Source organism: Chelonoidis abingdonii, chromosome 1 (assembly GCF_003597395.2).
Source record: "Chelonoidis abingdonii isolate Lonesome George chromosome 1, CheloAbing_2.0, whole genome shotgun sequence".
Taxonomy (NCBI): Eukaryota; Metazoa; Chordata; order Testudines; family Testudinidae; genus Chelonoidis; species Chelonoidis abingdonii.
Window position 1 is genome coordinate 78,143,379 of NC_133769.1, and position 13,713 is coordinate 78,157,091.

Consider the following 13,713-nt stretch of genomic DNA (forward strand, 5'->3'; position numbering starts at 1 on the left):
AGCTCAGGGGCCGGGCAGGAAGGTCCCACAGGCCATAGTTTGCCCACCTCTGATATAAGGGGAATCTCTGTGAGGAGTAGAGTGGTATTAAAAGATCTGCACCATGCCATCTCATCCTCCAGGGACATTACTGGGGATCCCTGCTCCCTGGTGCTCCCAAGATACTGGAATGTCCTCTTAGATCTGGGAATAATCTGGCTTAAAATAGAGCTTCTTTAATGTAAGAGTGCTAGGCTAGTGTATGTTGACTCAGAATTGGGAGAATGTAAATGTCGCAAAAAGCCACCTTCCCCTCCCACTCCACAATCCTGTAATGAGCACAGCATCTGGGAAGGGATTCTTCCCTCCATTATGGCCTTTTAGTTTAAGAGATGTCACAACACCAGATCTAGGTGGGGAGGATCTAATCACACACACACAGCCGGTATGGACTTTGCACAAGGTAATTTATGTGGCCATACAATACATGACCCATGCCTCAAACCCCTGGGAGCAGTGGGGGGAACAGCAGCAGCGCAGCACTTCAGGGATTGTGCTAATTTAGGCTGCCCCTCAATGTTTAGTTATTCAAGGGACCATACGGGCCCCTAGAGCAACCCAGGGTTAGCAGGGCACAAAGATGGTTTGAAGACACACAACACAGAATCTCGCCACTGGTCTTTTACTTTTGTATCGTTAAACAAATTATTCAAGTGTTGTTCCTTATCTTTCAGACTGGATCTGAAGTTGATAAAATGGCTGGTGGTGTGAATTCCCTGATGTTTAATTTTGTACTACTTTATCAGTGTGTACCATGTGAGCTTTCTTCTTTCTTTAATTTCAGTCACTTGTTTCTCTGTCTTCTTCCCTACTGTTTTGTAATTTTGTTCCCCTGAAAACAATATACACATAATCACAAGAAAATACTTAGTTTTTCAATTCACCTTTTAAACCAAGCTAAAAAAGGCTAGACTGTAGTTAGTTTACAGAGCAAACTGCTATTTAAATGAGAAAACATTAACAACAACACAATTAACTTTTCAGTAAGATCAGTAGAAACAGAATTAGAAGCTCAGTGAATCTTCCTTTAATTAAATGACAGTCACCTGGTCGAGTATGCATATTTATCTCTTTCCATTATAGTTACTGGTAGTTGAGCAAGTTTTTCCTCAGATTTTGACTATAAATCTCAACAATAAGAGTTGTTTATTTCACCAAGATTTTCTAGAAGCATCATCAGGCCCCTGTGAAACTACAGAAGTTACCATTTATCCTATGGCTCAATGAGTAGTTTTTACATATTTGTGTTAATTTCAGCTTCCATCTTGTGTTCAGTGTGTTTGTGTCTCTTTCAGCTGGCATTGCTCGCCTTTTCTCTGAAGCAAAGGATTAATACTAAAGGGATTTAGCATGACTAGTGCCCTCCTGACTGTCTGGCTGCTGCTGCTGTAGAAAACAGAAATGCATCCTGTTTCAGTAACTACCATTCTAGAAACACTGCCTCTTTATTTTTTTTTGTTTCTTAGTTTTACAGCTTTTGAATAACTTGTGGCTGTTTCTATTTTCCATATTTCTATTTTGCATGTTTTTTAAAATTTTATTGTATTTTTTAGAAACTTTCTACTAATTTTTAAAGCTCTTATCTGGTTCTTATGAATATGGAACCCTTCACTCTTCTTCAGAATTATCTATAAACTTTTTGAACTCCGTGGAGGGTACCTGATCCAAGACCAGGTGTGGGGCCTGAAAGACTGCATTGGGAGTAGTGGTTTAGAAGGGCCTAGTCCATAGGCAAAAAATGGGAGGCTGACGACTTCAGGAACCTAATGGCAGGAGCTGGGACCATAATGTCAAGTTCAGGGTTACAACTGTTTTTTGTATGGTTTCTCTGTTGTATCAGTGTGTTATGTTTCCCTGAGGTGCACTGAATTTTTCATGATATTTTCTCTGCTTTGACTTCATTTTTATATCCCAATCCCAAGGGTTTAATTGATTAAGATTTTACCTTTTCCTTTTGTGCGTGTTCACTTTTCTAGTGGTTGTCTCCATTTATGTGTTATATTCTTTTCTTTACCCACTTACTTGGATTTTCCTTGATATATACAAAAAGCAGCTATGTCCACTAATACTCCTAACTGAGCAGGCAAAAGAGTCTTCAGGGGGTGCCATTAAATGATAGACAAAGACTTCCTTTAATGGAAATTTGACATTTTGAAACCCAACAGTCAGGGCAGAATAGCCCTTCCTTGTAATGAGGGAATTCTTGAACCTGCAAAAGAAATTATAGACTACTCCAGCATCTCAGCAACCTGAAAGAGAATAGAACAAAAGTATGAAGGTCCCCTTAAAGGGTTAGAGTATTTTTATTGACATCTGCTGCCATCATCTGTTTCCTTCCCCAGACATGAAGAAGAGCTGTGTGTTGTTCGAAAGCTTGTACCTTTCACCAACAAAAGTTGGTCTGATAAAAGATATTATGTCACTTGGCACCACCATCTCTAGTAGTCACTGCAGCTAATGAAGACCATCCCATGAGAAAAAGAGACAAAGAAATTGGATCTGTTTGGTCATAAGGGTTATTCAGTGGCATCTCTTCAGGCCAGGATTGCAAACTACTTAGCTATGCTAACCAAATACAGTTATATACAATGGGACAAAATTGCAGTCATGGTTCTCGTCAAGGCAGAGATCTCAACCATGTATTTTGTTTTATCCTAATTTTTTATCAGAAGAGTCAGAGATTCCAAAAGAGAAGACTGTCCTCTTCATTCTCTACTCAACCATCTCGTTCTCAGAAGCAACAGTTTTGATACTTCAGTGGAGGTTACTATACTAGACTATGTGGATTGGTACCCTTCCCTTCCCCTTTTTGGGACCTGCCTTTCTTCTTTCAAGAGTGCTTGGACTTCAATGACATTGCACTTTTGGGTCATCCAGACAGGATACACCCTCCAATTCCATACCATTTTCCCCCTCATGTACCTTCCCCATACTTTTTTGGGGACCATTCTCATGCATCAAGAAAAGCTGTCACTACTGGAGTTAGTGGAAATGTTTTGGTTCCTGTAGCCTTTGGGGGAAAGGGATTTTATTCCCCATACTTTCTTATACCAAAAAAGTATACTAGACCAAGTGCTCCACAGTAGACCACAGGCTCCTCAACACTGTCATCACTCATACAAAATTCTGCATGGTGACTCTGGAATCCATCATACCTTCTTTATATCCCATGGATTGGTTCAGTACACTCGATTGGTTCTGTACACTCGGTTCAGTGCAATACATCCTTTGCACAAGAAATGTTTTTATTTCCCAAGTACTACGCAATCATCATCAATTACAGGTCTTTCTGTTCAGACTCTCAACTGCACTCCAAGTGTTTACAAAATGTCTGTTGTTAGTATCTGCCCATCTTAATCATTGAGGGATTTATGTTTACCTGTCTCTTCACAATTAGTTAATGAGGGAAGATCAACTCAACAGGTCTCAGAGTCAGTAAGATCGAATCTACATGTGTTCTCAAACTTGGTTCTAAAGTTCAATCTCAGGCTCAATCTCAGTCCATACAATTCCTAGGCATACATCCCTGCCTCAGGAGAAGTTCCAGAATTTCTCTCTCATATCTATTTTCAAGCCTGAGATTGGTCTCAAGTACTCATAACACACCCTTTGCCAGACTGAGGGTGAGACCTCTTCAGTCCTGGATCAGGTCAGTTTACTATCCAAACATCCACAGAATGATCACCCCTTCATTGATGGCTACAACCAAGCTATGTCTGTTGTATCTTTTCTCTGCACTCTGCTTTTCATATTATTGCAAATAACCTAATTCCATAACTAACAGGATATTTATCTTAATGCTGTGCCAGTTAAGGCAAAATATGCATATATAATCACTGCTACCTTAAAAGTATGGAAAGCTTCAGCGTGTTGATATCATGTACGTGTGTGCTGAAAAAATAGTGTCAATTGAACATACAAACTAGGAAGCAAAGGAACGTTCAGTGTGTTTGTGTGAGCAGGTTTCACATACTTTATGACAGCTTCCCAGCAACCTGAGACATATATTATTGGATTTAGATTACTATCCGTCATTAGTGTGGGAACGAATCTTTGTTTTTGCAATAGGCTGTTTCTTAAAGAAGTGTTGGCTCATGCTCATGGTTTATTCTTTCGCCTTCTTGCTTTAATTCTTTTAAAAAACAGTGGCTTGGGACAATGTTAACGCATGGTGAATTTTGGGTACATTTTGCATACTATTTTATCAGCAATGAGGAAAGCATTAATGGATATATCACTACTATAATTCCTACAGGAAGGGTTTGATTAAGAGTTGGACCATTAACACCAGTGGATCCAAAGAGTTTCTTAGGAGAGAAATCAAGGATGCGTATCCTATAGTTTTTATAATCATTTTGGACACCTAGATCCCTAGTTATATATGAAGAGCAAAACAGAGTACTTCAGGGGCTATAGTCAGGATATCTGTTTTGGAAAGCTGAAGTGTTTCTTGCCCAGACAAATTGAGGTCTCATTTTACCTGAGTTTTGACTACATTATGGAGAGGACTCTGAGATACCTGAAAGATAGTAGATGAAGGTTTGTGCATTCATTCATTTTAGCTTCCTTCAACTGCAACATTCATGTGCAGGTTCTTACTCATTAGCAAATTCTTATAGCACTCCATAGTGTTGCTCCATGCAGGCTTTTTGAGGCAGGAATTTTGTCTTCACATGTGTTTGCACAGCACCTAGTGCACCCCCTAACAGTCTTCATCTACCTAAAGGTCCCTAAAGATAGCAGATTAATTTTTTCTCTGATTGTGATCCATCAGTGAGCACTCTTCTCCTCAATTTCAGTCTCCCTTTTTCCTCTTTAAGAGGTCACCAATGAATAATGGGGAGATTATACAGGCCATTATGGTGTTTTCTTTTGTATGATTAGGAAAGTTCCCTAAGCAGGAGATGTGACTAGGAGGGAAGGAGACACATTTTTGTATATGATAATTTGATACTTCAACTTGACTGACAAATGTGAAGCAGTAATCACTGCTCTACAGCCAAAATGCTTCTGAAATAAATGTAGTCAAACTTTACTAATTCTGGGTCACTGAGAACGAAAATGATACTTAAAATTGTTGATTGGCTCTAGTCTAGCTGTTAGGCTCCAGACTACAGCGGTGGAATCTCCTGGCCAGGTGATGGTTAGGGTTTCCCTGTCCATCGTGACCGTCAAATCAAAAGCGATCTTGCTCCCTATTCCTTCTTCATAGGAAGGTGATCTGTGTAGCTTGCCAACAACATCTCGATGGGTAGATGGCCCAGCCGCAACATCGTTCATGATCCGCGGATGGAGACTGTTCATTAATTCATTGAAGAGAGCTCTTTAAAGCTGTTTGGGCTAAATGGCGAATGTTTTGCCATCAATTCCAGTTGGTCATGCCAGTCCGTATAAAGGAAACCTATGACCACATGAAACAACTTTTGAGCGTGCAAAACTCAAACCTGTATGTCCGGAGGACCTCCTCGGCATCCACCCTTCATTGCCAGGGACTCTACACATGGCCAAACGTCCGGCTATCAGGGGCCAGCCTATGGCCAATATACCCCATTTCCGGTGGCCATCTACTAGCAGGGCCCGCAAATACCCTATTCCTGGAGGCGCCTCCTCGTAGAGGCCCCAGTCTCTCGTTTCCGCGGCTCTCTACCATAGGGCCAACCCCAATCCTCTCAGTGTGCGTTCTCCGTGTTCGTGCGGCGCCCACACCTGTTGAGGCCCTGACCCCCTTCCGGAATGTGCTACGTAACCCGGGACAAGACGTGACCCGCCTACCCTTTCCGGGGTCTTACTCCCTCAGGGCCCAACCTCGCTTCTATTCAGGCTCGGTAACCGTAAGGGCGCTCCATAGTGCCAGTCCCCCCATTTCCTCGCCTGCAAGAGCGGGCCCTACTTAGGGCCCAAACCCATTTCAAAGTGGCCCTAACTTTAGGGCCTCCTTTCCGGGCCCCCTCACCTAGGGCAGCCCTCCACCTTCGCGATCAGAAGTACCCTTGGTACTCGAGCGTCACACCCTTGGTCTCACGTAGCGGCCACTCTGTCTCAGGGGATTACTCGCGCCTAGAGGCCGCACTTCCCATGTGCCCGCTACGGGGCACAAATTAGCCACTTCAGTATTCCTCGCAGTCCGACCACTTGCCTTGCAATCCAAGCGAAAGATTTTGGTTACCACCCTGTACACCCCATCTTTATAGCCCCTGCGGCTCTGATGAAAACTTGTTGTCAAAGGGGCTATTGACAATAACAAGAGCGCCCTTTCATTAACCTAGTACCTTGCTGCGCAAACATTCCGTGAAGGTTAAGTGGCCAAGCCTAAGATACATAGAGTACATAAACTGTAAAAACTTAAATATCTTAGAAACAGTAGCCAATCAGTTGTTTTAATTGTCATATTTGAATTCAGCACATCAAAATACATAATAAATACCACATTTTTATCTCTGAAGCAGACAACTTCTCAAAAATTGTAGACCAGTGTAACTTGTGGGTTTATTGTTGCTGGTTTGGATTGGCAGATAATAAAATTTCAGATAAATTACTTATGTAACTTTAGTGCCCTTGTGGTCAAGTGGAGTCTGCTCTGCAGGCAGCTCGGTCCAAGAGAAGCGTGCAGGATGCAGCAGGGAAAGTCCCTTTCACCCCAGGGGCACCTGTTCCAACCCTCCCAGAGTAAACACACACACCGGAAAAGTACAATGAATATAGGAAAGGGAAATGTTTGTTTACAGAGGGATGAAAGGAAAAAAACAATGGGGAAATATAGGGGGAGCGATAAAACAGGGTTGCATTCAACTCAAGGCCCCACAGGCTTAGTGGTACCACAGTCTGAAAGGGCAGACACTGAGCAATGTGTCTGCACACAGAGCTCAGGAGTCCTGGGCAAAGCTCCAGTCCAGCGGTGAGTCTTGGGTGCTCCTTGTCATCTTTGGTGCCAGTAAACTTCCCCCAACAATCCCCTCCGGTGCCCCCTTCTGCCACTCTGCAAAGCCATGCAGAGCGGCAACCTCCCCACTTAACTAGCTAACAGCCTCCCTAATTATTCCCAATGCAAAGTCAAAAGCCCCAGAACTCACAGCCCCATGCAGCTCTGGACAGCAGTGATACTGGTTCCAGCTCCAGTTTGTCCTTGGGCGATTTCTCCCTGGCACAGTGCTCCTCCTGGCTCCTGTCCTGGGGTGTCCCCAGTCAGCTGCTCTGTCCCTCCCAGGCTTCAGGCAGGTTCTTGACTGCTTCATTCTTTGAGGGGCCTGCTTGCTGCAGCTCTTCTATCTGGAACTCAGACACACCCCCTGTTGCTCTCTTCCCTTCTCTCTGCTTCCTCACCTACCAATAGCACTTCCTCCTTCTGGAACTATCAGCACTTCCCCCCTCAGGAAAAATATTTAAAGGGGCAATGCTCTCTCTAAACCCCAAAGGGGTGACACTTATTAACATACTGCAGTTTGTGTTTCATTATGGAGTTGTAGTCTCTAGTTATGGTTGAAGAGGCTCTTTAGTTCCAAGTCTCTGCTTTCCATACAATTGGAAAGATTACAGGTAGATTACGTATCTGAATTGTGATAGATCAGCTATTCAAGAATGTACCTACACTCACTTGCTCTTTCCTTCCTGCATAACTGTGTGAATATTGTATCAACATAACATTTTCCAGCTAAGGTCTTGTGGAATGTGTTAAAATGTGACATTGTCATTTTAACATTGCTGAAAGATGACATTTTATTACCTTTTCAATTGTATGTTGCATTACCTAGGAATTGTTCTTATTTCCATCCAAACACTAGATTGTCTATGCTCCCTGCGTATTAATTACAATAGAATATATATTCAGCTATTTGAGTTTTTGTTTTGTTTTGTTTTCTCCATCAGACTGTTCTTTCCTATGGAGCTGTGGCTGATTGTGCTGTTGTTGGCCAAGAAGATGCCTTAAAAGGTCTTGTCCCATTAGCGCTATGTGTATTAAGAAATGGTGAGAGCTCATTACTGTTCATAGACTCGTGTCTTGTGTCACTAAGATTTGTATAATGTTGTAAAGTAGTTAACAGCGTCTGAAATTCCTCACCAGGTATAAAGATAGAGGAGGAGAAAGTTTTGGAAGAAATTGTTAAGCGTGTTCGAGAAAGCATTGGCCCAGTGGCAGCTTTCCGAAAGGCAGTGTTTGTGAAACAGATACCAAAGACACGTTCTGGCAAAATACCACGTTCTGCTCTTTCTGCTCTTGTCAATGGCAAACCTTATCAGGTAAGCTACAGGTGCTCTTTATTCTAACAAGGGACGCTAGCACATCAGCAGAAGTGTCTTAAACTTTTGGTTCTTTAATGTATTTTACTATTGGTTTATAATATCTAATATTGTAATGTCATTTTATTTTTGCCTGATATATTTTATCTTCAGAATCTTTATAAGGCTAAGGACAATGCTTTCTTCTTGATTACTTTAGAAAATTAGCATTAGAAGAGATACTGAACCAATTTCTCCTTTACTGTATGTGGTGTTTGGCAATTCTCTATCATATATTTATATATGTTCTTCTCTCAGATAACTCCAACCATTGAGGATCCTGGTGTGTTTAAACATGTAGAAGAAGTACTGAAGAAAAAAAAATAATGTGACTTTTATCCATCATACAGTGTCTTTTAATGGTAAACTTCCGAACATCTGGAATACATGAAGAAATTTTGGTAACATAGTTATGGAACATATTTTAGAAGTCTGAAATAACCTGGTGCTAATCTTATTACTACAAAACTGTTGCTGCTTTCTCTGTCATGTCATATCATGGACAGTGAAACATTTTGAGTTTTGACAGCCTTTGTCATTTGTATTATATTGGAAGTTTTAGACAGATAAGAAGTACTTACAGTAGAGAGTTTTAACAGAGCCCTGTAAAGAGGGTTCATAAATTCATCGAGTTCAAGGCCAGAGGGGACCATCAGATCATACAGTCTGACTACCGTATAACATAAGTTCTTAATTTCACCCAGTAACCCCTGCATTGAGCACAATAACTTGTTTGGCTAGAGCAGATCTTCCAGAAAAGTATCCAGACTCGATTAGATGATTTCGAGAATCCACAACTTCCCTTGGTCACTTCTCAACCTTTTTTTTGATAAACTAAACAGATTGAGCTAAGACTTTCACTATATGGCATTTTCTCCAGCCCTTGATTCAATTTTGTGTCTCTTTTCTGCATGTCTCCACAAATTTTCAGCTTCTTTTTAAAATGCGACACCAGAACTGTATGCATTATCTCAATATCAGTTTCACCAGTGCTGCATGAAGAGATAAAATCACCTCCCAACTCCTACTCCCTGTTTATATATACAAAGATCACATTAGCACTTTTTGCCACAGCATTGCACTGGGAGCTTATGTTGATTTGCTCTACTATGACCCCTAAACCCTTTCCAGGATACAGACTCCCATGCTATAAGTCTGGCCTGCTTTCCTTGTTCTACTCCTGGTAGAATTCTCCACCAAAAACTTAAACATTCTGCGCACAATATTTTACAATTCTGCATATTTTGTCACAATAATATAATCACACCAGTTTCAGTTATTTTTGGTCATTTATTTCAAAATACCTGTCAACAAGTATGTCCGTAACAATGCAGACAACAACAAAAAAAGACTCAGGAAATGTTTTTTGACACATTCCTTACTATGCATATTAATACAGAACTTTAAGTAATAATTCATTTAAACTACAATACAGAACCATATTGCCTACACCCCTCTGAAGCAGAGCAAAGGCTTGGGGGAGTCAGGGGTAACAGAGGAGCTGAGTGAGAGGGAGGTAAATTGCTGGGAAGGAATCTGGATGTGAACTTGGAGAGTTGTTGGGTGTGGGTGGGAAAAGTATGAAACAGGGTTGTGGGGGGAGGGGTTTGTGGGGGGGGAGGCAGGGAGGGAATGCATGCAGACCCTGGCTGACCCCTGGCCTCTCCCATTCAGTCAGGCACATCCACCCCAGTCTCTGTGCCCTCACCCAGCCACTCCCCATTCCTATGCAGCTCTGCCCCACCTCCCCTTGTCTCCATGTGTCTCTGCACCTCCACTTCCATTCAGCCCCTGCCCCAGTCCTCCCCCACTAGCCCTTATGAGTCCCTGTCTGACCCCTCACACACACAGCCCTGTCTCCTGACCTGGTGTGAGAAGCCCTGCAAAGGCAGCTCTCTCTCTTCCCTCGCTGGTCTGGAGCTGCAACTTTGTTCTGTCACCACAGCACCCTCTGGTGGGAAAAGGTGGAACTGCAACAATATTTTGGCAGAAGCTCTTTCTACATGAAAAATTAGAACTGTGTGGGGCTCATTAAATGTGCGCACACACAGTAGCGCAGAATTCCACCAGGAGTACTTGTTCTTAGATGTATAACTTTGCATTTGTCTGTATTTGGATGCATTTTGTTTGCATAGTCCCCAGTTACCAAATTATCCAGATTGCTTTGCATGACTGCCCAGTCCTCCTCATTATTTACCATTTCACCAATCTTTATGTTATCTGCAAATTGGATCCCTAGTGATTTTTATATTTACTTTCAGCTCACTGATGAAAATGTTGAATTGGATCAGGTATCATTGATCCCAGTGGATTCCCACTGGAAATATCTCCATTTGATGATGATTCCGCATTGACAATTACTTTTTGACAGATGTCTTTTAGCCAGTTCTTAATTCATTTAGCTGTGCTTTATTGATAATCATATACTGTTAATTGTTTTAATCAGAATGTCATATGATACTTTGTCAAAATCACTTACATATTTTGCTGTTACTTTTGTCAACCAAACTTGTAAACTTTTTCAAAGGAAATCAGGTTTGTTTGACAAGACCTAATTTCATAAAACCATTTTACCTAGCATTAATTACACTCCTATCCTTCAATTCTTTATCTGTTGAATCTTGTGTCAGCTTTTCCTTTAGTTCCTCCAGCACTGAGTTCTGGATAATTGGCCTATATTTACCCAGTTCATCTTACTTGTCCTTTTTGAATATTGGCACATTCCTCCGCTCTTCTGGAAGTTTCTTGAAAGTTATCCAGGCCTACTGAATTGAAAATGTTAATCACTAGTAGATGTCGCTTAACATCCTCTGGACTAATGGACTGGACAATACAAGTGCATAATCTTGCTTGAATTCAAATATAAAACGCAGATATTTATTTAACACTTCTGCCTTTTCTGCAGCAGTATTAACAATTTTACCATCTTCACCTAGTAATGGGCCTAAACCATTGCTAGGATTTCTTTTATGACTAATGTACCTTAAAAATGCCTTCTTATTGTCCTTAGCCCTAGCAGCCATGGATTTCCCGATGTTTTTAGCTTCCCTTATCCATTTTCTACACTTCACACATTCTAATTTATATCAATTGCTATTCCTCCTCTTTTTCCATTTGTTGTATGTTGATCTTCTTTTATTCCTAATTGCTGCCTTCACTTTGCCACTGAATTAAGATGGGCTTTTAGCCAAAGTTTTTATCTTTATTGATTGTGGACTTACGGCTTTTTGGCCATTGACTTGGTGGTGGAGCATGCTAATTTGCCTGATGCTTTTCATATGTATCTTTACTTTAAAGTTATGTCACAAATAGATGGGAAAGAAGGAAGGAAAGACAAAGACTGAATTAGGACTGAATAGCTTTCTAAAATATATCTCCAACTCATACAGAAGTTATGGGCTTGATGCAGAAATTACTGAGTGAGGCTCTATGGGCTGTGTTATGCAGGAGGTAATTGTAGATAATCATAATAGTCCCTTCCAACTTTAAAGTCTGTGAACATCTGATTATGGATGACCATCACTATAGCCTTAATTCGTATCATTTTAAAAAGAAATAAGATACAGAAGGTTGACTTGATCATCGACATTTGGAACTTTCTGGCCTTTTACAGTGTGTGCCGCTCTTAAGATAATGAAAGGGATAACAGATTCTGTGTGTGTATATTGCTGCTGAGCTAACCACATGCTTCAGGCTTGCAGTGAAACACTGGCAGCTACCCAGTAACATGATAACTGTTGGCTAATTGTTGACAAACAAGAGCCACCGAGCACCTTTTTTACAGAAGTTTCTGACCCCCTTTTCTTCCCCCTCCCCCAATAAAGCAGAGCTGTTCTTCTTGGGTACGCCCCAGACAAATTCAGCCCCATCTTAGTTGTGGTGCAGTCAGTCTCATAAGGTGCTAAATAGCACGGTGAGTTGTTTGAACACCCCTATGCATTTGTGAGGTCATTGCAGGCTGCAGCTGCTAACCCAGTCAAAGGAGAGAGCCTGTACATTTGAGTGTGTTCTACATTTCAAGTGGTAGTTTTTAATGCGTAATGAAATACAAAATGACACTAAGCAATATGTGAATTCAAAAGTTGCTGTAATGAATGAGAGACTCACTTAGCATAGCTTCACTAAGGGAGAGTCCCTTAGTGAAGAAAGTTTAGGGATCTCCAGTTTGGTCCATAGCTGAGGAATATATTTTGTTTTAAAGAGTATCTATAGGGATTTATGTAGCAGGGGGTGGCCGTGTTAGCCTGTAGCCAGGAGTCCAGTGGCACCTTAAAGACTAACAGATTTATTTGGGCATAAGCTTTCATGGGTAAAAAAAAACACTTCTTCAGATGCATGGAGTGATAATTACAGGTGTGGGCATTATATAATGACCTCACAAGTGGAGAACCAGTGTTGACAGGGCCAATTCAATCAGGTTCTCCACTTATGAGGTCATTATATAATGCCCAATCTGTAATTTTCACTCCATGCATCTAAAGAAGGGTGTTTTTTTACCCACGAAATCTTATGCCCAAATAAATCTGTTTGTCTTTAAGGTGCCACCGGGCTCCTCGTTCTTTTTATAAAGACTACACCTTATTTTTTGCTATGGGCAGTATCTCCTCAAAAAAAGAAGACATCCAGGAAGTAGCCATCAACTAAGGAATAAAGGTAGGAGGCTGTTAAGTGACACAGTACTAGAACCAGATAAAACAGCAGGCTGATCATAACAGCTGGGAGGCTGCCATATATATATAAAGGTGACTCCCATTTGAATGTTCTCTTGGGCCTGGCACCTGCAAACTGCTGGGTGAGTGAGGAGCTCTGCCTTTGCAGAACAATTTGCAGAACTGGAGTCAGAGCTGGGAACTGTAAAATATTCCGGAAAGTTTTTGCCTTGCAGTGAAGACCTTGGACCAAAGCAATGAAATAGTGAGACTGGGATGAAATATGTTGGAAGAAACCACTATATTTATCAGCTAGAATGAGTAGAGTCACATAATAATTGAGTCCATATTTAATTTTATGCTTTACCAAGCAGGATGAATAAATTAACAATCCTGCTCTCCTGTTCGATTCAGGTGAAATCCACCACCCATGCATGGTTTAGCAAAAGGACTAGCCACTATCTAAGACCTCAAAATAAAGGGTAGGGCGGGACTTACATAGGGATAGGCCTTCTGCACAGGTTTTAAATTTTCACTCATGAGACAGGGATGTGAGTAAGTTTGCTCATGTGAGTAGTACTGTTGACTTCAGTAAATTACTCACCTAGGTGTTTGCAGGATCAGCTCCTTAATTTCCTGAGTTTGGCTATAAAAATGACATTTTGCACTTTTCTCTTTCTACTGCATTTGCTGGCTCTTTGTAGGTATCTAAGATGATCTCTGTGCATGTATTTTGTAGCTTTGGAGGGAA

The 13,713-nt window shown here is 41.3% G+C and overlaps 1 protein-coding gene across 2 annotated transcripts in view; it reads left to right on the forward strand.

Moving 5' to 3' along the window:
• ACSS3 (acyl-CoA synthetase short chain family member 3) overlaps positions 1–9,882 on the forward strand; it is a 113,446-nt gene extending 103,564 nt beyond the window's left edge. For both annotated transcript variants that reach the window (XM_032768209.2, XM_032768210.2), the window contains 3 exons: positions 7,903–8,002; positions 8,099–8,274; positions 8,572–9,882. In XM_032768209.2, coding sequence (XP_032624100.2) covers positions 7,903–8,002; positions 8,099–8,274; positions 8,572–8,640 — 345 coding nt within the window. In that variant the 3' untranslated portion in view covers positions 8,641–9,882. The remainder of the gene's footprint in view (positions 1–7,902; positions 8,003–8,098; positions 8,275–8,571) is intronic.
• Positions 9,883–13,713: the final 3,831 nt, after the last annotated feature.